Source organism: Peromyscus californicus, unplaced genomic scaffold, assembly GCF_007827085.1.
Source record: "Peromyscus californicus insignis strain IS unplaced genomic scaffold, ASM782708v3 Scaffold_4__1_contigs__length_199733344, whole genome shotgun sequence".
NCBI classification, from domain to species: domain Eukaryota; kingdom Metazoa; phylum Chordata; class Mammalia; order Rodentia; family Cricetidae; genus Peromyscus; species Peromyscus californicus.
Window position 1 is genome coordinate 176,535,936 of NW_026294562.1, and position 23,144 is coordinate 176,559,079.

A 23,144-nucleotide genomic window follows, 5' to 3' on the forward strand; every position below is an offset into this window, starting at 1 on the left:
TCTGAATCACATCTCAATTTCATCCCCACAACAGCCCTGGTGGAAGGTTACTATTACCATCAAGAGCACAGAGAGCTTAAGAAACTTGCCTAAGGACACACAGCCAGGGAGTGGCAGAGCCCAGTTAGAAGTCACCAAAGTCTGAGCTCTTAACCACTACTCTATACTGCCTTTTTTGGTTATGGTCAGTCGTAGCAGAGTGGAAGACAGGAAGACAGAAACAAAACAAAACAAACAAACGAAAAAGAGGGTGGGTATTCAGGGGGGAGAGAGATGGAAGGGGATGGGGACAGAGAACAGAGAGAGAGAGGTGAAGAGAGGGAGATGAAAGAGAGAAGAAACAAGGGGAGAAAAAGGTTCCCCTCATCCCTTGAGCTCCCTTCAGCACGGCCACACCGCAGGCCCTGAACTGGCTATTCCCACTGGGCAGGTCACTCTTCCCCCACACAGTCTGGTGACCTTTTCTGAGAGAAGAACTGTAACCAACTAATTCTTGGGTCGTTTTGGGAGAGTAGCTGTAATTATTGTGCCTACTGTCTAGCTGGAGGTGTGGCTCAGTGGTAGAGCCCTTCCCTGCCTAGAATCCCCCAGTGAGGGGCTGGGGTGGGGCTCAGTGGTAGAGCCCCTGCCTAGAATCCCCCAGTGAGGGGCTGGGGATGTGGCTCAGTGGTAGAGCCCCTGCCTAGAATCCCCAAGTGAGGGGCTGGGGTGTGGCTCAGTGGTAGAGCCTTTGCTTAGAATCCCTCAGTGAGGGGCTGGGGGTGTGGCATCGGAGCCTTAATAAACTAGGAGCAAGATGGACTCTGGACCTGTCTTGAACTGTCTACTGTGGCCCCTCACCTTATCCAGGAGGGCACACTACTGTGCTAAACATCTAATCCAAGCATATGATGACTAATGCAGCATCCTCCATCCACCCATGGAGAGTAATGAGTGAACTGTTCGTATCTCCAAAGCCTGCTAAATCCACACTGGAATGTTAAGCGGGGAACAGAATTACAGTGCACTACAGAGTTTCAAACTCCCCTCACTGCACCTGAGTAAAAGTGCATTCCCCGTGACTAGCCATTGCATGCATGGGTCACAGCTTCAAAGAGACCACAACTAAGAAGTATTTGGGGAACAACAGCACGGGCCCCTATCTTCCCATCTAGTGGGTGCTAGGTTCTTCAAAGATGCCCAGCCCTCCTCCATCATGTTGATAGCAATGGCTCAAGTTAAATTCTGTCCCAATCCCTTTCAAGTAGGCACTGTGCCCCCTCCTTCTACGGGGAGGTGTCATCCACCTGGTGCCGTGAAGAGCCACACAGACACTTTCACTTAATGCATTTTTTGTTTTTTTTTTTTTTTTTTTTTTTTTTTTTTTTTTTTTTTTTTTTTTTTTTTTTTTGGTTTTTAGAGACAGGGTTTCTCTGTGTAGCTTTGCGCCTTTCCTGGTACTCGCTTTGGAGACCAGGCTGGCCTCGAACTCACAGAGATCCGCCTGGCTCTGCCTCCCGAGTGCTGGGATTAAAGGCGTGCGCCACCACCGCCCGGCTTAATGCATTTTTTGTTGTTGTTAGTATTTTGTATCTTAGGTTTGGTGGTGTAGGTCTGTCATTCCAGTTACTGGGGAGGTTGAGGCAGGAGGATTACAAGTCTAAACTTGGTTCTTGAACTCTAAACAGAGTTCAAGGCCAGACAAAGCAACTTCATTAGGTCCTGACTCAAAACATAATACGAAGGTTGGGGGTGTTGCTCAGTAGTTGAGCCCCTGCCTACAGCCCCCCAGTAAGAGGCTGGGGTGTGAGCCCCCGACTAGACTCCCCCAGTGAGGGGCTGTGGCTGTGGCTCAGTAGTGAGCACTTGTTTAGCATGCCTGAAGCCCTAGGTTTGATCCCCAGGACCATCAAAAACAAAATAAAAACATGTAGCCATTCATCTTGGGCCATGGGTTATGGTGACCATGGAGCTGAAAGTGTGCTTCTTAGAGGTCCGATCCCTGCAAAACAGCCCAGTTTGTTTTCTGTAACTCCGAGGCTCTTTGGGGACCTTGGGCTCCAGCACCTGCCATAGCCACCCGCCACCCGCCAGCCACAGGCCTCTGCTCACCTCTGGCGCTGCAGGGAGGAGGTCCTCTCTGGGATGTAACTGGCTCCTCCGTGGTGGCTGTCTGTGCTGCCCCCGCTGCCTCCCCGAGCCCAAGGCAGAGCTCCTCCCGCGGCAGAGGACCCACCAAACTGCTGGAGCTTGGAGCTGAGTTCGCTGATGATGCTGGCTTTGACCGTGGCCAAGGCAGAGGCCTGAGGCTGGGACAGGGGCCCTGGCAGGGGTGGTGGTGGGGGTCCCGGACCCTCCTCCCACGGTAGCAGCTTCCGAGGCAAGGACGAGGCAGTGGGCAAAGGTACAGGCGGGACTTCTGGCTCAACCGCCACGGGACCCCCTGCCACACCTGCCGTTGAGGGTCCGGAGCAAGCACTCAAGGCCAGTAGCCCATCTGTTCCAGCTCCGGTCACAGAGACAGTAGGGCTGGTGGGGGTGACAGGATCTCGGAGTCCCCCACTGGGACCAGGTCTCAAATTTCCACCAGCCCCAAGCGCCCGGCCCCGGAGCTTGGAGGGAGTCATGAGCTGTGGGGGGTATGGTGGGCCAGGAGTCCCACTGCCCCCGAAGGCCTGGCCATCCAGGTAGGCAACGTAGGTGTCCAGGAGCTCAGTCCCACTGGCCACCCCGGCCCCGCCCCCAGCCCCGCCCCCAGTGTTGCCTCCTCCTTCGGCCGACAAACTGCTGAGTGTGGACGCGCTGCTGATGGTCTCCAGCGGGTGATCGCTGCTGCTCCGACTGTCCACCTCCTCAATTCCAGAATCCGTGCCAGGTGGAGGATCAGGGCCTGGCTGCGGGGCTGGGGGAGCTGGGGCTGCTGGAGCCGGCGGGCCTGGAGCAGGAGTATCCCCAGGAGCCGTAGGAGCCCCCTGGGTCAGCGTGGCCACTTCGCTGTCGTAAGAGGTCAGGCTGGATGCGGTGGAATCCAGGGTGGGAGGGGCTGCGGCCACAGCCGGGGGTGGGGCTGCAGGTAGAGGGGTAGCCGGGGAGGGAGGGTCTGGCAGCGGGTGGGGAGGCCCGGGCGTGAGAGGCGACTCTGGCTTTTCGAAGCTATTGGAAAACTCCAGGGGTGGAGGCAGCGGCTCCGCAAAAAGAAACTCGCCGTCGTCCACATCCACCGAAGGCGCTGGCGGCGGCAGGACCAGCAGCGGAAGGCCGTTCTCCTCACTGACCCGCGGGGAGGTTGGAGAGGCTGGCAAGACCCTGCGAGGGCTGGGCGGTGGAACCCCGGGCCCATCTTCAGTGGAAGACCCTCTCGCTCCCGCTGTGGGAGGCCGGGCCTGGCAATTCTCAAGGAACCGCACATGCAGAGGCAGCCGCTCAGGCTCCTCGGGGGCTGCAGTGCGCCAGGCCTTGCTCACCCCGGGAAGGGGAGTTGGGGGTTCCGGCCCCAGCTGCAGCAGGAGCGGCCCGACCCCAGGAGCCGTCGGGGGTAGACGGTGCAGTAGAGAGCGGCGAGCTGCGGGTGGACTGGCGGGAAGAGCCTTCTCCTGACTTCCTAGGCCTGCCCGGTACCCCAGCTCCCGGCGCGCCGGGTCTCCCCAGAGGCGCAACACTGGCTCGTGACGCGCATGTGGCGAATGCGGTGAGTGGGGTGAGTGGTGGTGGAGGGTGGGCGGCGGGGCGTCGTAGCGTGGCGATGGAGGTCTCGGAGGCGGCTGGGGGGTGCCCCCACCGTCCGAGGATTCCTTCAAGGCCCGCTCCCGGGCGGCCAAGGCCAGCCCCAGCGGAGAGGCGGGATCCAAGGCCTTGCCAGTCAGCGGATGCACCAGGGGCCTCGGGGGTAGGAAGCTAGTGAAGGCGCTGCTGCTCCCGCTGCCCCCGTAGGCTCGGCTGCCGGCTGCATAGGCCCCGTACCCCCCGCTGCTGCCCCCCGACTCTAGTCGGAGGTACGGCTCGGCGGAGAACATGCCTTCATCAATGGATTTGGAATGGCGCAGCCGGGGACCTGGGGGCGCCCCCGGGCCCAGCCCGCTGTCGCCTCCATCCTCATCTCCCGCATCGGTGGACAGGAACAGCGTGGACCGCCGCCGGGCTTCGTTCTGCCAGCCTCCCTCCCTCCGCGCCGCGCCCACCAGGGCTGCTCCAAACTGGCTGGTGAAGTCCAGGGTGGCTGGGCCGCTGGGCGACCCAGGGGTGGGCACGGGCGACGGGGACGGCGGCACTGGGGACGTGGCAGGCGCAGGGCTGGGCGAGGATCCGCCACCGCCCGCGCCGTCGGGCTGGGTGGGGGGCTCGGCCTCTGTGCTGCTCCCCTGGCTGCTGCGGCCGCTGCTACTGGTGGATGGGGCTTTGATGATAATGGTAGGGATGGGGATGGAATTTTTCTCCGACGGCCCAGCCGGAGGTGGTTCAGGCCGTGGCAACGCCGGGGATGTTGGGGAGGACGCAGGAGGGAGGCTGCCCTTCTGGGGCTCGCCTTCCACTTTGGTCTGCTTGACCAGTGGGCCCTTGCGACCTCGGCCCGAGCGAGCAGGCACATACATAGCTGCACTGGCCGCCCTCGGGGGCAGCTGGAAGTAGCGCAGGGCGGTAGCCTGAGTGGGGCCGCTGCTGCCTCCGCTGCTACTGTGGTGGGAAGGTGATGGGGCCCCTGAGGTTGGGCTGGGTCCTCCGCCCCGCCAGCCTCGAAGGCTAGGCTGGGGTCCCAGGGCCAATCGAGGTGGGGGATCGTCGGGGGAACCTCCTGTCTCCATCTCCGGTGGGTGAGGAGGGTGTGCATGGTGATGGTGGGGCTGTGGAGGTGGGGCGTGATGATGGTGATGATGAGATGGATGATGATGGGCAGGGGGTAGGGCTCCACTGTGATACAGGCTCTTCTCTCTGCCTCCACCACGGGTGTCAGGAGGAGATGGCCCATCGAAAGATGAAGGGGAGGAGGCAGAGAGGGGACCCCCAGAACCGGGGTTGAAGGGGCCTCCCCGAGGGGAGGGAGTGAGGCGCCCAGAAGAGGAGGGGGCCGGAGGTGTGCTGTAGGGAGGTTCTGGTGGAGATGTAGTGGGTGGTGGGGGTATGTCCTCTGAACCGGGGACTGACAGACTACGGCTGAATTTCATGGCTGGGGGTGCTAGGTAGGGTCTGTCATCTTCCGCAGCCCCTGTTGAGACACACAAGACCGAGGGAGGCATTGGAAACTGGCCCAGCTCTTCCTAGATACAAGCTGCGCACTGCACGACAGCAATCATCAGCAGGGCTCAAGGGAAAAGGCTCAATTAAATGGAATTTCATCATCCGGCCATGAGGGGGCGCCGTTTACTAATTGTTCAAAGGTCTGCGCACATGATAATGGTGACTTGGAGTGAGTTTAAAGCAGGCTTGAGAAGAAAAGGCTATCTATCATTTTACACAGAGCCGCGCAGGAAGCAGCTGGCTTCTCCTTCAACAAGTATCTGCCTCCACTTACTACCTGCCTGCTGCCAATGCTCCATCCTCTGAACACAAGATCCCGGTTTTCTAGATGCTACCTACCCCAAGTCACACAGCTGGGAAGAAGCAAACCTGGGTTCATCCAGACTCGACCTCATCTAACCAGGGTCAAATGTGGTGCTGGAACACATTACCAAACCTAGACAGTCCTCTCTTGTGCTCCCGGGCCACATCCCATTCTTGGAGACATACCAGGGCCACATCCCATTCTTGGAGACATACCAATAGACTTCTGCCGGAGCATAAGGCCAGGTCCAGGAGGCAGGAAGGAAGGCCGGTCGTAACTTGGCTGGGAGCGGTGGTGGGGATCAAAGCTTGACTTCAGTGTAGCAGTTAGAGAGAGAGAGAGAGAGAGAGAGAGAGAAGAGAGCAGAGGAGGATCAGTCAGAGTTCTCCACACCCTGAGGGTTACTTTCTCCTCTGAGTTCCTGCATGGCAGAAACACGGCGTGGAGAAGCTAGAAAGCAGCTCGTGGGAGAACGTTCTCTGGGGTGGCAGTCCAGAGAAGAAAAGAAAAGCAAGCAGATGAGCTGTCCCACCAAACCAGGTGCCACCTGCAGTCATGGCCTGTACCCAGGTGACACCCTTCTGGCCTGCAGCAGCTGCCTCTTCTCTTGTTCATGCCTTTCTGGTCTCTTTTCCAGACTTGGCAGAATCTTTCAAAAGAAATCAGGGCTGGGGAGACGGCTTAGCCGTAAAGTACTTTGCCACACACACACAAGCATGAGGACCTCAGTTCTGATCCCAGCAACTGCGGCCCATGTCAGACCCACAGAAACACCGAGGTATGAAGCCAAACTGGCACACAGCCACTGCTCTCACCTCAGAGACCCACATGAGCTTCCACAGCGCAAGAGCTGCTCTTCAATCTCAATCCGTCAGTATCTTAAGGATGTGTGTGTGCGCGTGTGTGTGTGTGCGCGTGTGTGCAGGTGCTCACACATGCCTCTGCTCACAGATGCCAGATGGGCACCAGAGCTAGAGTTGCAGATTTGGGGGATGCTGGGCTATGTGAGCCTGGGATCCAAACTGCCACCCTCACGATGACACAACAAAGCCTCTGAACCATCTTTCCAGCCCCATTTATCTCATTAAAGAAAAATGTCTGTCTGTCCGACCATCTATCCATTGTTTTGTGCATTCATCATTTCTACCTACCCGTCTGTCTGATCTTGTGTCCATCATTGCACCCATCCATCATTGCATGCATCCATCTGTCTGACCACTCATCCATTATTTCATCTATTCATCATTCCATCCATCTATCTTCCACCCACCATTCTATCTATTATTCCAACTATCCATAATTTTTTTCTGTCCATCTGACTTTCCATCCATTCATCACACTGGCTGTGTCTGAATCCATACAAGACATGTGGACTATCTCCATCCTCCTGGAGAGCTCTGGAGGGCAGTGATGACCTGAGAGATTCAAGGCTTTCCTGGATCTTGAGTGCGCCATCCCTGTACGGGCCTACCTGGGTCTCATTCATTCCACTAACAAGGGCTGTTCTAGAAGCCACAGATGTCCTGGCTATATCTATATGAAAGGCAGGCCGCAAATAAATTAGAGAATTGAACACAGAGTCCAGTGTGGTGATTTACACTTGTCATCCCAGAACTGGAGAGGCTGAAGCAGGAGGATTACCATGAGTTCCAGACTAGCCTGGTCTACAAGTGAGTTCCAGGCAGAGTCAGCTACAGCAGGACACCCTGTCTCCGGAAAATAACCAACACTCAAGAAAAAAGAAAAAAATAGCCCAAACCTGGGAAGACAGATACCCTGTGGAGGTGCTGTTTCCACGGGTCCCCAGGCAACCCAGAAACAGCTTAGGTGCCTGTTACCCCATTAGACCAGCAAAGAATCCGAGAGTCTAGAAACGGCTCCTCACAGGGATCAGGGATCAGGAGGACAGTCAGGATGATGGGGAAGGGGCTGTGGTGATGGGGGAGGGGACAGTTGGACAGGGAAGGGGCATGGGGATGAGGGAGGGGTCAAGGTGACCCGAGGGGGAGGTGGTAAAAAGGAAGGGGTGAGAGTCACAAATATTAGTGTGAAACAAGTGGCGTTAGGGTGCCTGGGACGGAACGAGGAGCCCTGAGGTAATAAGAGCAGGAGGGAGGCTCCCCCGGGAGAAGAGCAGGTTCTGAAGGGAGCCTGGCCTGACCAAAGAACACCTTTGGAAAAGCTCAGGTCAAAACAATGGGTGAGGGGCTGGGAGATGTCTCAGTGTGTAAGAGCACTTGTTCTGCATGTGCGAGGTCCTGAGTTTGAATCTCCAGTACCTACCTAAAAATCTGGGCCTGGCTGCCCATGCCTGCAATACCAGCATCGAGGCGCATGTGTGGTGAGGGGAAAAGGTGGATCCCTAGATCTTGACAGATTGCCAATTTAGACAAAACTGTGAGCTTCTGGTTCAGTGAGACTCTGTCTCAAAGGCACAAGATAGAGAGTGATGGAGGAAGTTATCTGCCCTGCTCTGGTCTTGGAATGTGTCACACTTGCACACCACACACACATAAACACATACCATACACCCTACCCACCACCACCACACGTATACCACCCTCACCTCTCACATCATACACACACCACACACCATACACACACCATACCCCCTACACCGTACACTGTATACCACACACCCCACACCATACACACATACACACACTATACACACACCATATACTCATAAACATACCACATATATCATACACATATATACATACCATGTACACTCACCATAAATACACCACACTATACACATAGACCATACATACACATGCCACACACCACATGCCTACAGCACATACACATGCCCAATATATACTGCCCCCCCTACAAACACACACTTAAAAAATTAATTATTTGGAAAAAACACCCCACCTGCTTGGGTTAGCTGACAGTGGGGTCTGTCTCAGCAGACCTCCGTTTTGATTAGATATCATTTTCCAAGGGTCCTGAGCAAGTCAATTCCCTAACACCATTTGTCGTCTATAAAACTGAGGTGATCCTTCCTCTCCAAGGAAACGGGTTGGAGAAGACCATGATGAAAAGGTAGAAGTTCAGAGAAGGTAAATTTGGGGTCCATGTAAGGAAGAACTTTCTAGAAGTCTGTCCATATATAGAATAACCGCAATAAGAGGTTGTGAGCTCCTGTCTTTAAATTTGTTCGAGCATCTGCTAGATGATTAGCAAGAAAGAAACAGAAGGATCAAAATTTAAGCGCTAAGGCTGGGGGATGGCTCAGTTGGTAAAGTGCCTACCATGCAAGCGCAAGGAAGGACCCGAGTTCAATTCCCAGACCCCACGGGAAAAGCCTAGCGTGGGGCATGTGTGCGCAATCATAGCGCGGGGTGGAGAAGACCGGTGACTCTCTGGAGCCTAATGGGTGGCCTCCAGGTGCAGCAAGAGAGCCTGTTTTCGAGATACCTCACAAAACAGTACGAGCGGCACCAGAGGATGGACACCGAAGGCTGTCCTCTGGTTTCCACGGGCACGTGTGCATACACACTTGCACACTCACAAGTAAGAGCTGGGCTGGGTGCGGGCTGAGGCTGTCTGATGACAGTTAGGGATCCATGCAACTCAGAAGTGGAAGTGAAGGCTCGGGCTCCCGGGAGTGTTGGCGTGAGGTCAGAGGGTGATTGCACCCAGGCTCAGAGGAAGGCTGCTGCTGTTGAGAGCCCTCCGTGACAGGAGTTGACCTCGTTTGACCCTCCTGAGTGCAGCCAGGCTTCAACCAATTTTACAGAGCAGGAAACAAATGCTGGGGATGAGGTAGCATGGTTCAAAGCCACAGAGGGAGAGGATATGTCCAGGATATGAATGCACAGCCAGGCTGTGGGACCTGTGCCCTTCTGATTCCTCTCTCTGCCTGCCTCCTGTCTCCATCCTTCCTCCTTCATTTCTCTCACTCCACACTCTCTTCCGCCTCCCTCCTCTTTCCTCCATGCTTCATTCCTTTCCTTCTCTTTCCCTCCCCTTTCTGCCTCCCTTCTTCCTTCCTACCCCTCCCCCCTTTTATTGGTGCTGCAGATTGAACACAGGGCCTTTCACCTGCTGGGCATGCGCTCTTCCACGGGATGCACCCCCAGCTCTCATTTTTTTTTTCTTACTCTGAACTTGTGTGGCAGGATGGCACAGCAGATAAGCCACCCTAACAACTGCAGACATTTCAGACATCTTAAGAAGCCAAGGATGGGCATGAAGGGAGGGCTGGGGCCTGCAGGACACTCTACTAGCCAGAGAAGTAGCCTCTAGACTGGAAATTCCAGGAATCTGGCTGCAAAACCTGCTCCCTGCCTCTGCATAAAAGCACGGGCTCTCTGGGGTTGGAGTGTGTGGTCTTGAGGGAATAAATGACACCCGTGTCTTCACACCATCCCGTGGAAAACTCAGCCCTTTTCTCCCTTCAAGCTACGGGCAGTGAGCTCTGCTGGTCTCAGCAAGATGGGCGGCTGCACCCCTGCTTCCCAAGAGATCACAGAGATCTCCCTCCCTCCTCGCAGCAGCATCTCTACGAACAGTGTTAAGCTGCTGCAGACTTCGCAGCTTCAGCACTGAGGCACCACAGCCCAGCCTCCCTGGGTAACATGCTGGCCAAAAGACGCTGATATCGCTGTAGCAACAAATCTGTTTTACCCTTTGGTTTTCTGAATCAGTCACACTCTGTAGCCTAGGTTGGTCCTTAAAACTCATGGCAATCCTCCTGCCTCAGCCCCTGGAATGCTTAGATTATAGGTGTGAGTCACTACTTCTGACTTCAAAATTCACTTAAAAGTTATTTTGAAGGGCTGGGTGGCGGTGGCGCACGCCTTTGATCCCAGCACTTGGGAGGCAGAGCCAGCCGGATCTCTGTGAGTTCGAGGCCAGTCTGGACTACAGAGCGAGTTCCAGGACAGGCTCCAAAGCTACACAGAGAAACTCTGTCTTGAAAAACAAAACAAAACAAAACAAAACAAAAACTATTTTGAAGGTTGGAGATATAGCCACTTACAGCACTTACATAACACCTACCAGTGAGGGGCTGGGGGGTGTGGCTCAGTAGAGTCACTGCCTAGAATCCTTTAGGGAGGGAATAGGGGTGTAGCTGAGTGATAGAGCTTCTCAACTTTCTTAACACTGCCTCCCTTGAATACAGTTCCTCATGCTGTGGTGACCCCCAACCTTAAAATTATTTCATTGCCTCTTCATAACTGTAATTTTGCTATTGGTATGAACTGTTCTGTAAATATCTGATATGCAGGGTATCTGATATGTGACCCCTGTAAAAAGGGTCCTAACCCACACATTGAGAACTGCTGGCCTAGAATCTCCTCAGTGAGGGCCTGGGGTCATAGCCCAGTGGTAAAGCCCCTTTTTAGGATCCCCCAGTGAAGGAGCTGGAGGTATGTCTCAGTGGTAAAATGCGTGAGACCCTACGTTCCACCCCCCACAGAACAGTTATTTTAGTGTCCACATCACAGGTTGTCTCTATACACATCACTCTGCACTTGATCTAAGACCCAGATGCAGTGAGCACAGCTGAGAAAGCCCACACCAACCTGCCAAGCAGATCCTGGGCTCACCTTAGAGTAAATGCGTCTGGGCCACCAGGCTGTGAGTGTGGCCTGAGGACAGAGCCTTGGCAGGCAGAGGGCACAGGCTAAGGGAGATGCCAGGCAGTGGGTTACCTCCAGAAGTGACAGGTGGAGGGCAGAATAGCACACACGGGTCTGATGTGCGTGTGTTGGTGTCAAAGGGCCAAACCCATGGGGGTGAGCCAGAAGAGCCCAGGCAGGGTTTGGGTCTTTTCTGAGTTTCATTTCCACATCTGTAAGTGAGCTAACCACTGCTGCATACCTCACAAGAATATTCTAAGGCAGGAGTGAGGTAATCTGTATGGAATACAATATCTGAAATATGTTGAACTTGACAGAGATCAGCCTTTGCCTGCTACCCCAAAGGCAGGTGGAGAGGGCACACAATCCATTGTTCACAGTGCGTGTGCACACGTGCGTGCACACACATGTATGTGTGTGGGGGCCAGAGGTCCGCATTAGGTGTCTTCTTCAATTACTTTCAACTCTATTTAAAAAAAAAAAAAAAAAATCATGTGTGTGTCCACATGTCTGCGGTCTGCATGTGGGACCGTGCACGTGGACAGTGCTGTGCCCTAGGAGGACAGAAGAGGGCATCAGAACTTCTGGAGTGGGAGTTGTAGGCAATTGTCAGTCTTCTGCAAGAACAGTAAATACTCTTAACCCCTGAGCCATCTCTCCAGTCCCAGCATCAATATTTTAATAGCCATCAAACCTCTGTTGAGCATCCAGGATCATGCTGAGGATATGTAACTATGACTTTTTTTTCCCCCCGGTCTGGAGAAAAGGTCTCCCTATGTAGCTCAGGCTGATCTCAAACTCACAGCAACGCTCCTGACTCAGCTTCCCAGGATCTGGGATGATAGGCATGAACCCACATCTCTATAGCATCCCTTTGTCTTACATGAGATCCCTAAGGTGGGAAGGAAAGAGGGGAGATGAGATGGGAGAGGAGGAAGAGAGTGTGGTACTTCTCAAGACTAGTGCAGAGCTTAGATGTAGAAGACATTTGGGAGAAAGTGTGGTACTTCTCTGGACTAGCGTAGAGCTCAGATATAGAAGACATTTGGGAGTCTTCACATCAGCACATGATCCCCTCAGTTTCCTTCTACACCAGGTTACCTACCTCAGTGGCAAAGAATCCTTTGGGCCGGTGCTTGCCCAGGGACGCGAGGCCACCCGGCCCAGGACCCTCACTTGCACTGATGGTCTGTTGAGCAGCTGCCAAGATCTCATCCAGTTTGTCTGTGGGGAAGTAAAGACAGTCAAAGAGACAGTGAAAGCGAAAGTTACCTTGGCCGGCCGCAGAGACCTGGCTGCCCAGGGGTATGATATAGAGCTCCCGTGGTCCTATTTCTGTCTCTGGGGACACCTCCCAGCCCAGCAGGCAGGGCCCGGGGATGACAAAGCACAGGAGAGTGGGTGGTACAAGGATGGTGTGAAGTAACCGGGGTTCCAGGGCCCCAGTGCTGAGCTCACAGGAAGTAAGAGGCGAGGAGTGCATGCGGCATCCCCAGAGGCTGTAGGGTGGGGGGGTTTGGGGAGCCATGCTGTGACATCTTACTGAGTGCCATCTGATACACAGTCCGCTTTTTCTCCATGCTGGGCACTGGCGCAGGCTGTTGTTCATATTCTGTGGGCAAAGGAGAAGGATGAAGATCAAGGTTGCCCTGCAGAGGGCATGGCCGGCAGGTGTGGACCAGCGGGTGTGGCCAGCGCGAGGTGGGGCAGTGAGGGGCTGGGGTCAGGGGAAGGGTAAATCCGCCGGTGGGGTCGGGAGACTGGGACCCTCCCACCAGACCTGAGCCCACTCACCAATTTTCTTCTTCCAGGGGGAGACTAGCCCAGGGGTAGACAGCAGAGGAGCCAAGAGTTAGGACATCAAGGGGAGGTGAGGGACCCCTCTTTGGAATGCCCACCTCCCTAGGGACCCGAGTGGTGGAACAGTCAGTCATCTGCCCAACTGGCCCAGGTCAGGGGGAAACGAGACCCGCCCCAGGTCGTGAGATTCTGCCTGCAAGGAGCTGCTAACCTTCCTCTGTTGGTTGAGGGAGCCAGGTGAAGGGGGAAGGGACAAAAGGAGAGTGACCCATGGTGGGGGGACACATACAGACCCCCAGAGACCCGGGACAGAGAAACAGAGATACAAGAGGGCAGAGGCGAGACTGAAAAACTCCCCAGTGACACACAGGCCATAGAACCCGGCCCAAGGACACGGAGGGGGGGCGGGACAGGAGGAGGACAAGGACCCCTCGTGACTAACAACACTGACAAAGTCAAGGGTGGTCCAGCCCCTGGCCCCTGGCCGCCCCTGGCCCTCGGCCCCGGCAGCCCCGCAGGCTCACCCATTTCCTCCAGCTCTGAGGTCATAGACTTGGAACGCAGGGAGATGGCTGGGGGCGGGAGCCGCTTAGCCTGCTGGGATGCTGGAAAGGTGGGGATGGGTGGGAGGTGTCAGTGTTGCAGGGAGAAGACCCCTTGACACCCATTCCTTTCACTGTGCTTCCAGAACTCTGAGAACAGCACCCCAGCACGCTGAGCCTTCTCTGCCTCAGTTTCTCCCCAGAAAGTTATGAACAGGCAGGCCTTGAAGGGGAAGGAGGGCCTTGTGGGGGGGGGTTGAGGAGTGGCCCTAAGAGTCTTAATTTGGTGGCTGGAGAAGCCCCTTTATTTTGATACAAAGTCTCATGTAGCCTAGGCTAGCCCAAACTCACTAAGTAGCCCAGGATGACCTCAGACTTCTGATCCTCCTGCCTCCACCGCCCGAGTGCTAGGATTGCAGGTGTGCATCATGATGCCTCTTCCTGCAGCTTTGGGGCTGGAGCTCAGGGCTCTGTGTGTGCCAGGCCAGCTCTCTACCAACACTGCTAAGGCCACAGCGGTGAAGAAGTACCTTTCTTGTGGACGGCCTCGTCCATGTCTGGATGTCTGGTCACCATCACCACCTTGACCATCAGTGTGTTGCCTCCCTGGCGGATCATGTTGACCACCTGACGGTGGCCAACCTTTACTACATTCTGTCCATTCACCTGTGTCATGAGGGAAGGGTAGAAGACTTTCAGTGCTAGAGTCCCTGGCAGAGTGACCTCCTACGCCAACCTTTCTCATCCCTATGACCCTCCCATGGCTCCCTATAATTCCCATGTCCCCAGGAATGGGCTGACCTGCACCCTTCATGTCTCAATATTGCATATATTGGGGGACAATTCTGTGATCCTTTTTTAGTTTTATTTTCAGGCACATTTATACTCTGTGGCCCAGGCTGGCCTGGAACTCATGAGGTAGCCCAGGCTGGCCTGGAACTCATGAGGTAGCCCAGGCTGGCCTGGAACTAGTGGTGGTGGCAGTTTTCCAGGAACGACTAGGTGGACTGACAGGTGTAAGCCACCCCACTAGTATGGGCACCTTGCAAGAGTCCAGGAAGAGTTGCTGGACGGGATGATTCCACAGACTCAGTGTGATGACCAGAGCAGCTGACTTTGTGGCTTTGTGGGCTTAGGGCTTGTCCCCAGGAACCCAGGAGGACAGTGTGTCTGGGGCTCACCTCGATGAGGAAGTCTCCCATTCGTAGTCCAGCCCGCCATGCCACGCCACCCTCGTCCACAGACTCGAGGTACTGCAGCGCCGGGAAGGCCGGGGTGGGGGTGAATTCCTCGATGGGGGTCTGCGCTGCAGACGGGGAGGAGCCGGCGGGGTCGGAGAGGAGGGGGTGGAGAGGCCGAGCAGGGGATGGGGCTCAGACCCAAGTCACAGAGGACTCATGGGAGCTGAGGGACCAGCACCCCAGGGTGGGGCAATGGGTGGGCTTAAGGGTGTGTGTATAGGGGGGTCCCTTCTCTTTTTCCATCCTCCCTATCCAGGCCCTGCTTCTTGGGTCAGAGAGGATCTCCCATCCCCTCCCCGGCCAGCACTCACCCTTGGCCCCCCGTAGCACGAACCCGAACCCCTCACTGTCCTTCTTCTGCAGCAAGACTGTCTTCTCCTTGATGATGTAATCACTGGCAGGAGGCAGGAGGAAGGGATGGGGGGGGGGATGGAGAAGGGCTCATGAGGCACAGAGTCGGTGCCCCACCCAGTCACAGGGTGCCCCAGCCCCTGCATGGAGACCATTCACTGCAGTTCCCACCCCCATCCAGTCTGTACTTATGCTCAAGACACCCCCTCAAAGCCCAGGGTGCTCTTGTTTCCGCCCACTCTTTCCTCATTCATCCTTCCGTGAATCCATCCACCCATCCATTCAGCAGAGCTGTTACTGAGCCCACAGTGCACCAGGCACCCAGTGGGGTGGGCAGAAGAGGCTCTGAATTTTCACAGCCCTGCCTGGGTCCTGGCTGGCAGCTTCCTGTCTGTGACCTTGAACCTAGGACTTTAACCTTTTGTGCTTCAGTTTCCAAGTCTATCGGGGGAACCTGCCTGAGGAGACTGTGAGAGAGTTCAGAAGTTGTACTACACACACAGTGTAGCACAAAGCCCACACCATGTCCTCAGGCCAAAGTGTCAAGTCAAGAGAGTGAATGTACAAACATATCCCATCTCCTTTACTACGGGAATACCTCCAGAGGACCAATCAAAACAATGTTTACATTACCCTGTCCGGTATGGTAGCTGCTAGCTGCACATGACTATTATTTTATCAACATTAATCAAACTTAAATGTAAAGTGTCAGCTCTCAGTGGCCACGTGATGTTCCTGATGACAGTGCTGACACAGGACATTCCTGTCAGTTATTAGAAGTTCCGGTGGACAGTGCTGACTGCTGCATCCCTTGTTAAGTTTCAAGTGTGTCACACACACACACACAGGCTGTCAGCACACTCTGGTCACACACCAATCACCAGTCCTGGTGATGCAAGCCTGTCATCCCAGTTACTAGAGGGGGTTGCTGAGAAAGAGGGTCAAAAGCTCAAGATCAGCTGAGCAACTTAGTGAGGCTCTGTCTGAAGATAAAATGTGAAAAGAGAGCTGGGGATATAGCTTAGCAGTAAAGCTCTTGCCTAGAATCCCCCAATGAGGGGCTGGGGTGTGGCTCAGTGGTAGAGCCCCTGCCTAGAATCCCCCAGTGAGGGGCTGGGGTGTGGCTCAGTGGTAGAGCCCCTGCCTAGAATCCCCCAGTGAGGGGCTGGGGTGTGGCTCAGTGGTGGAGCCCCTGCCTAGAATCCCCCAGTGAGGGGCTGGAGGCTTATTGCTAGAGCATCTGCCTAGAATCCTTCAGAGAGGGGCTAGGGTATGGATCAGTGGTAGAGCACCTGCTTAGCATGCACAAAGGCTCTGGGTTCCATTACCAGCACTGGAAAAAAATAAACAGCACTTCTCCCTGAATATGGTGTCAGTTCTAGAGCCATATACCTCACCAGGACACCTTAGTAGGATATCAACACAGAGGAAACCGGTAAAGTTCCAATCATGGCACTCATTTCTACGCTTGCTCAGGTTGGTTGCAACACAGCCTCAGATCCCGGGTTACCACTCTACCGCCTCAGCAAGCTACAGCCACTCCCTGTTCATCCCAGTATACGGGCAGGGACACTTGAACTGCTCTCCCTCAAGCCACTTCCTTTCAGAATACCCCATAACACATGCACCACTAGAACACACACACCGCAGTGTCTCTGCAGCAGCAGTCTTTGTTAGCATCTAGAACCCAGGGCCGGTGCCATGCACACGCTCTGTGCTGCAGCAATGCTCAGACATTCCCCCCTACACACACACACACACACACACACACACACACACACACACACACACGCACGCACGCACACACACACGCATGCACACACACACACACACACAGGCACGCACGCTCGCGCGCGCATACGCACACAACAAATCCCAGCTAGATCTGTGTGGCTCTAAGCCACTCCAATAATATCCATGCGGGCTCCCCAATTACCCACCCCCACATATTCAGCTAACAGCCCTCCACAAGTACTCCAGTATATTTCAGTGACACCCCCACACATCCCAGTATGCCCTGATTCTGACTCGCCTCACTTTGATATCAGTGTATTCCCATCACACGCCCTCTGAGTACCTCCCAGCACACGGGGATAACACCTAATTGTGTGCCTACTGTATTCTAATGCCTCCTCCCCCACCAATGCCTCTGTAAGTTCCCATGACCCCCACAGCTTCCACGGTAAAAACCTGTGCACCCATACATCAGTGGGTATTGTGCACATGCCTGTGTGCTGCCTCTGTCCTTGCCGTGTTGAATGGGTACCACATCATGCATGCGCACAGAGGCATACCCCAGCCATTGCGCTTACCCAGAGGCCAACAAACCTGTCCATAGGTTCTCACCTCCTCCCCCACAGCCCTCCCCAGTTCCCCCCAGCAGTCTTTGCAGCTGCATGGAGCAGGTGCTGGGAGAAGACTGAAGGGCTGAAGAAAGGGGAGGGGTCGGGGGGATGGGAGAAATGGGTCTAAGGAGGCTGGAAGGTGAATGGACAGTCTGGGAGATTATTCAGAGGTCAGGGCAGTTTGGCTCTGACTGTGTTCTGTGACGGTCTCATCCCCATCCCGACACACGGTGATGACCTCTTCTAAGTCCTTATATCCTTACTACTCTGTCACCCTCTCCACACCCACAAGAACCTCCTCATGAGGCAGCAATGCCCTTCAGGCTCCCCCTTACACCTCACCAAGCCAAGTCACCTTCAGTCATTCATGCATGCCTGCTACCTCACCTTTCCCCATACTCTGAAGTCCCTCTCTCTCCCCCTCCTCTCTCTCCCCCTTTCTCCCCCCCACCCCCGTCTCCTCTCTCTTTTCTCTCTTTCCCTCCTCTCCCTCCTCTTTCTCCTCTCTCTCTCTCCTCTCTCTCCTCTCTCTCTCTCTCCCTCCTCTTTCTCCTCTCTCTCTCTCCTCTCTCTCTCTCTCCCTCCTCTCTCCTCTCTCTCTCTCTTCTCTCTCCCCTCTCTCTCTTTTCTCTCTCCTCCCCCCCCCCCCCCTGCAACCCAGGCTGGTCTACAACTCACATCAATCCTCTTGTTTCAGCCTTCCTAGTGTTGGGGTGATGGGTGTTAGCCACCACACCCAACTCTGCAATCTCTTTCAGCCCCAGCTCTACATATCAGCCTTCTCCCACGTACCCTGTCCTCAGACACAAGACTCTTGATCATATGCCAAGGCTCGCTGCAGGTCTGGCAGCGCTGAAAGCCCTTGACAACAGACCCACTGGGTTAGCTCCTCTCAGCCAGTCCAGGAAGAAGACTTAATACCACTAACTTCCATTTTATGGGTGAGGAAGTAAGACACAAAAAGGTTAAGAAACTCTGCAGAGACACACAGTAACATTGTGTATTTGTTTTCCAGTCAGGCTCTCACTATGCAGCTCTGGCTGTCCTGGAACTCACTCTGTAGACCAGGCTGCCCTCAAACTCACAGAGATCCGCCTGCCTCTGCCTCCCGAGTGCTAGGATTCAAGGTGTGCATCACTATACCTAGCTGATAAGTAACATTCTTTCATACCTGAGAAAATACTTGAGTAACTGCAGTTACAATTCCTTTCATGTCACACCACCCATACCTCAGACACATACGTTTACCCCAAAGTTCAGCAGGAGGCCTCTATGCTGGCTGGTCTCATGTCAACTTGACACACAAACTAGAGTCATCTGAAAGGAGGGACCCTTGATTGGGAAATGCCTCCAGAGCATTCTGCTGTAGGGCATTTTCTTAACCAGTGACTGATTGGGAAGGGCCCAGCCCATTGTGGGTGGTACCATATCTGGGCTAGAAGTCCTGGGTTCTATAAGAAAGCAGGCTGAGCAAGCCATGGGAAGCAAGCCAGTAAGCATCACATCTCCATGGCCTCTGCATCAGCTCTTGTCTCCAGGATTCTTCCCTGTTTGAGCTCCTGTCTAGACTTCCCTCAGTGAACAGTGTTAGGGAAGTGTAAACCAAACAAACCCTTTCCTCCCCAACTTGCTTTCATGGTGTTTTGTTTCAGCAATAGACACCCTTGACTAAGACAAACCCCAAATGCCCCTCCAGCCTCTGGGGTTTATCCTCACTTCGGCTAGTGACACAAATACATCAAGAATCATGCAATGCCAACCACTTTTGGGTCATTTAATATTTAAGTCATTACAGCATTCCCGGGTGGGGTTGTTTGTGAGTGTTCCCATCTGTAAAGCTATGTAAACTAAGGCACAGAGCAAGGGCCTGCTCAAGATGACAACAGCTAGAACTGTCAAGACCACAGCTAGGTTTCCAGAAAGCCACACACCCCAGTAACACCCAAGCCCTTCCATTACCACAGCCCCCACGTCTGTCCCTCCTGCCTATGGACCCCAGCACGCTGCAGGAGTGTCTCTATTTCTACAGCTCTTTGTGTGCCCTCTGCCAGGTGCGGCACTCCCATCCCCAGACCTCCTCCTCGCTTTCCTGCTTCTCAGCCTCCCGCAGTCGCCTCCACCCTTCCCCCCTGGGAGCCTGCTCCCTCTTCTACACCTCACTCCTTACCGCCCTGCATCCCCATGTTTCCCCAAACTACCCCCTCCAGCCAGCCAGTCTGGGGGGCGTCCTTAGGATATGCAGGGAGACCACCCCCTGCACTCTGCTTATCCCTTCTTCCAAGGGGTCCTTTCCGTATTTCTGCCACCTCCTAACCCCTGCCGGCCTCCTCTCCAAAATTCTCGGGCCTCAGCACTCCACATTCTCTTGCTTCCCTATACACAGAAGTTCATGGAGTCCCCCAGTAGCCCTCACATTCCTTTCACACTGCCATGGGAAGCTCTTTCTCCTTTGGGTATCTGCAGCTTGCCCTGCTGACCGGGCTGGTTTTCCCAGCAGCCTCTTTCCCTGCAAACTCCAGGCTCTGGTGCCCCATTCGTGCTCCCAAATCCTCTTCTTACTGCTTGCCTTCTATCCTCATCCCATCTCCTTTCTTGGCACTCAGCACCCCCAAATTCCAGTACCTAACCCCTCTCCACACATCCCATTGCCCCTCTATCCAGCACCCACCCCCCAGCACCGCCGTATGTGGTGCGGACTACCTGCTCATCAGGAGCTGGCACCATGTCCTTCCCCAGGCCATCCCTCGGTGTCCCAGAGAAGGTCTCCAGGGCTTGCTGCTTCCCTCTTGGAGACTGCGGCGCGATTGCTCCCCACCCCCACCCAGGTCCCTCTTGCCCACTCAGGATGCCACAGCCTGGAGCCGGCTGCCATCCACAGTGCTCCCTCCGGCCCTCAGTTCCCTCCCTGTGTTCCCATCTCGGCAGGCCTCCCCACGGCCTGCACAGGGCCCCCGCATGCAAGGAAGCCAGTCTCTGTCCCCATGCTGAGAACAGCACACAGGCAGGTGCCAGAGCCCCATGCAGAAGCTTGATGAGGTTCAGCCCACGTGCCCCCATCCCCACAGAGGGCAGAACCTCAGGTCGTTCGTCCCCATGCACAGACTCCTGGGGGCACAGAGCAGGGCACAGAGCAGGGCACATGGGGACAGAAACACAAGAGCAAACTGGTGGTGGGGGGAGCAGGGGAGAAGGGGGCAGGCCAGGCGTAGGAGGTTGGGTGTTGGGAAACACAGCCGCAGTCTCTGGGACAGATGCACTCTATCACACACACACACACACAGACACACACACACACACACACACACACGTGTGCGCGCACGCACACAGACACACAGGCGCACATACGCACCACAGTCCCCAGACAGCCTCGTTATGGCTCCAAGTCACACAGAGACAGACACCCCCACGCAGGGACACACAGATGGACACGGGGGGGGGGTGGGCTTGGAGCCCACAGCCTCCCATCTCTGTCTGTCCCTCACACACGCAGGCGGTCACAGGCACACACATCACTGACACACGCACAGCCGCACAGTGACACACGCAGCGGAAAAAGAGGAGGGGAGGGAAGGCTGGGGGCGGGATGCCTGTGTGATGGAGGTGTGTGTGTGTGGGACCGACTGTGAATGGGAGACAGGGGTATGAATGGGGGGACTTGCTGACTCTAGGAAGAGGGGCGGGGATGCGGAGGATTGGAGGGAATAGGGGGCCTGGGGTATCTGGGGAGGGACCCTGGGGAAGGGCTCCTTAGAGTAGAGGAGTTAGGGGTACCAGAAAGGGCAAGAGTGGGTTGCAGAGTCTAGCTGCAGTGGGGTCTTTTCGTTGGGGGGTGGGCAAAAAGTCCTGGTGGAGAGCAGAGGAGGCCCTGGAGCCGCATCTGAGGCACAGGAAGGAGGGAGGTGGAAGAGAGGCGGGTGTTGAGCTGCTGAGAGAGGGTCTGGGAGGGTTCAGGCCTAGAGAAGGGAGTCTGCGAAGAGGAAAGTGGACAGGTCTGGGGGCCCTGAACGCACGGAGGGGCGCTCCGTTACCTGTAAATGTACCAGACGCTGCGCCGCCGGGGCCCCAGCGCCGGCCAGCTGGAGGAGAGCGCAGGGGGCGGCTGGGGTAGGGCGCCCCCGCCGGGGCCACCCCCGACTGCAGACAAAGCCATCGCCACCGCGGCCCTGGCCCCGGCCCGGGTCCCGATCCGGGCCGCCCCCGCCACCACCGCGGCCGCCGTCGCCGCCGCCGCCGCGTCCCCGTCCCCGCTCGGCTGAACCCCCGTGTCCGGGCCCCCAGGCCCCGCCTCATGCTGACCCGCGCCGGGAGGGGGGGAGGGGCCGGGGGAGGGGGCGCGCACCCCCCTTCGGGAAGGCGGGCAGCCCCGGGGGGCTCACATGCCGCGGGGGGCGCGTGGGGGACAGCGCATGGCTGAGGCTCCAGCACCGCGGACAGCTCCGGAGGCAGCAGCGGCCCAGCGTTAACCCCTTGGCGTCCTGCGCCGGGCAGCCGGGCGGAGGGGGGGCGGGCGGGGGAGGGTAACGCGGGGGCCCCTTTGGCGGGAGGAGGGGGAGGGGCAAGGCTCGGGGAGGGGGAGGGAGTCACTTCCGGTCTGTCCCCCCCCCCAGCTATACCCCCCCCTTTCCAGAGTCCTCTCGCGCAGGTGCAGAGAGAGTGAGCCAGAGAGCGGGAGCGCGGGGAGAAGGACGCAGCGCCACACATCATATAAGATGCCTCGCCACCGCGTGCGGGGACGAGCAGACAGACAGAACCACACTTTCAAGGCAAGGGACACCCAAGGGTTAGAGAGGCAGACACGTCCCCAAGAGAGGGCAAACAGCCCACCCTCAGCGTAGACACACACACACACACACACACACACACACACACACACACACACACACACCTCATCCCCAACATAGTAAGGAAAGGCGAAAGGCAGGGTGCGGGTGGGGGGGGGTAGTGGTGGCGTGGGGTGAAGGACCCAAGACACTCAACTGGGACCCAGAACACCGAAACAGAGAGCAGTGAGGGGACACACACCACAACTCACCAGAGCCGGGGACCCCCCCCGCCCCGCCCCCCCAGGCAGGAGGAGAGAGGGTGGCACACCGCACGAGGGTAGGTACACAAGCGAGTGCGGCCCAGCTCTAGCTGGGATGCTGGGGACCAACAGTAAGATGCGGAGTGTGAGCACACAAGCCAGGTCACTGCAGACTGGGTCAGGTAGAGCAGAGGGAAGGCATTATTGAAGGGACACTTGGATCTCAGCCCCAGGAGAGGCGGAGAAGGGACAGAAACGTAGTTATAAGAAAGGGAAGATGGAGACTGGGGTTGAAAGAGACCCCTCCCATCACCCCAAGACCCAGGCCCAGGAGACACCTCCCCTCCAGAGAGGCTGACTTGGGGAGCCTCCATACTCACCCAGTGCCCAGAGCCAGAGACGTACCAGGTGAACAGGCACAAGATGATCCGCCTCAGACCCTGGGGCGCAGGGTGGCTGGCACCCCAGCCCCACCCTGTCCCCACCCATGATATCATTCCTTTCTCCTCCCCCGCCCAGACCTTTCCCCCACTGGCCAGAACACAGACACAGGTTTGGACACATTTAATGGAGGGATACTGTGAACAGGGAGACCCTTCCTTGGATTGGGGTGGGATGGGGTGGCAGAGGAGGGTGTCATCTTTCAGACCCTGGATTATGGCATCTCTTCCCCACAGCAGAGCCCTGTGCCCCTAGAGCCTATCCCTCCTCTGCCCTTCCCTCCCACAGC

General features: G+C 56.1%; 1 protein-coding gene across 5 annotated transcripts in view; it reads right to left on the reverse strand.

Annotated features, from left to right (window-relative positions):
* Shank1 (SH3 and multiple ankyrin repeat domains 1) overlaps positions 1 to 23,144 on the reverse strand; it is a 50,938-nt gene that overhangs the window by 3,522 nt on the left and 24,272 nt on the right. For 2 of the 5 annotated variants that reach the window (XM_052712637.1, XM_052712635.1), the window contains 9 exons: positions 15,007 to 15,089; positions 14,636 to 14,760; positions 13,985 to 14,120; positions 13,437 to 13,517; positions 12,907 to 12,930; positions 12,656 to 12,724; positions 12,218 to 12,336; positions 5,731 to 5,827; positions 2,092 to 5,179 (listed from right to left, as the gene is read on the reverse strand). In XM_052712637.1, coding sequence (XP_052568597.1) covers positions 2,092 to 5,179; positions 5,731 to 5,827; positions 12,218 to 12,336; positions 12,656 to 12,724; positions 12,907 to 12,930; positions 13,437 to 13,517; positions 13,985 to 14,120; positions 14,636 to 14,760; positions 15,007 to 15,089 — 3,822 coding nt within the window. Of the gene's footprint in view, positions 1 to 89; positions 171 to 1,541; positions 1,982 to 2,091; positions 5,180 to 5,730; positions 5,828 to 12,217; positions 12,337 to 12,655; positions 12,725 to 12,906; positions 12,931 to 13,436; positions 13,518 to 13,984; positions 14,121 to 14,635; positions 14,761 to 15,006; positions 15,090 to 23,144 lie in introns of those variants that run through there. The other 3 variants (XM_052712639.1, XM_052712638.1, XM_052712636.1) reach the window with 3 other exon arrangements.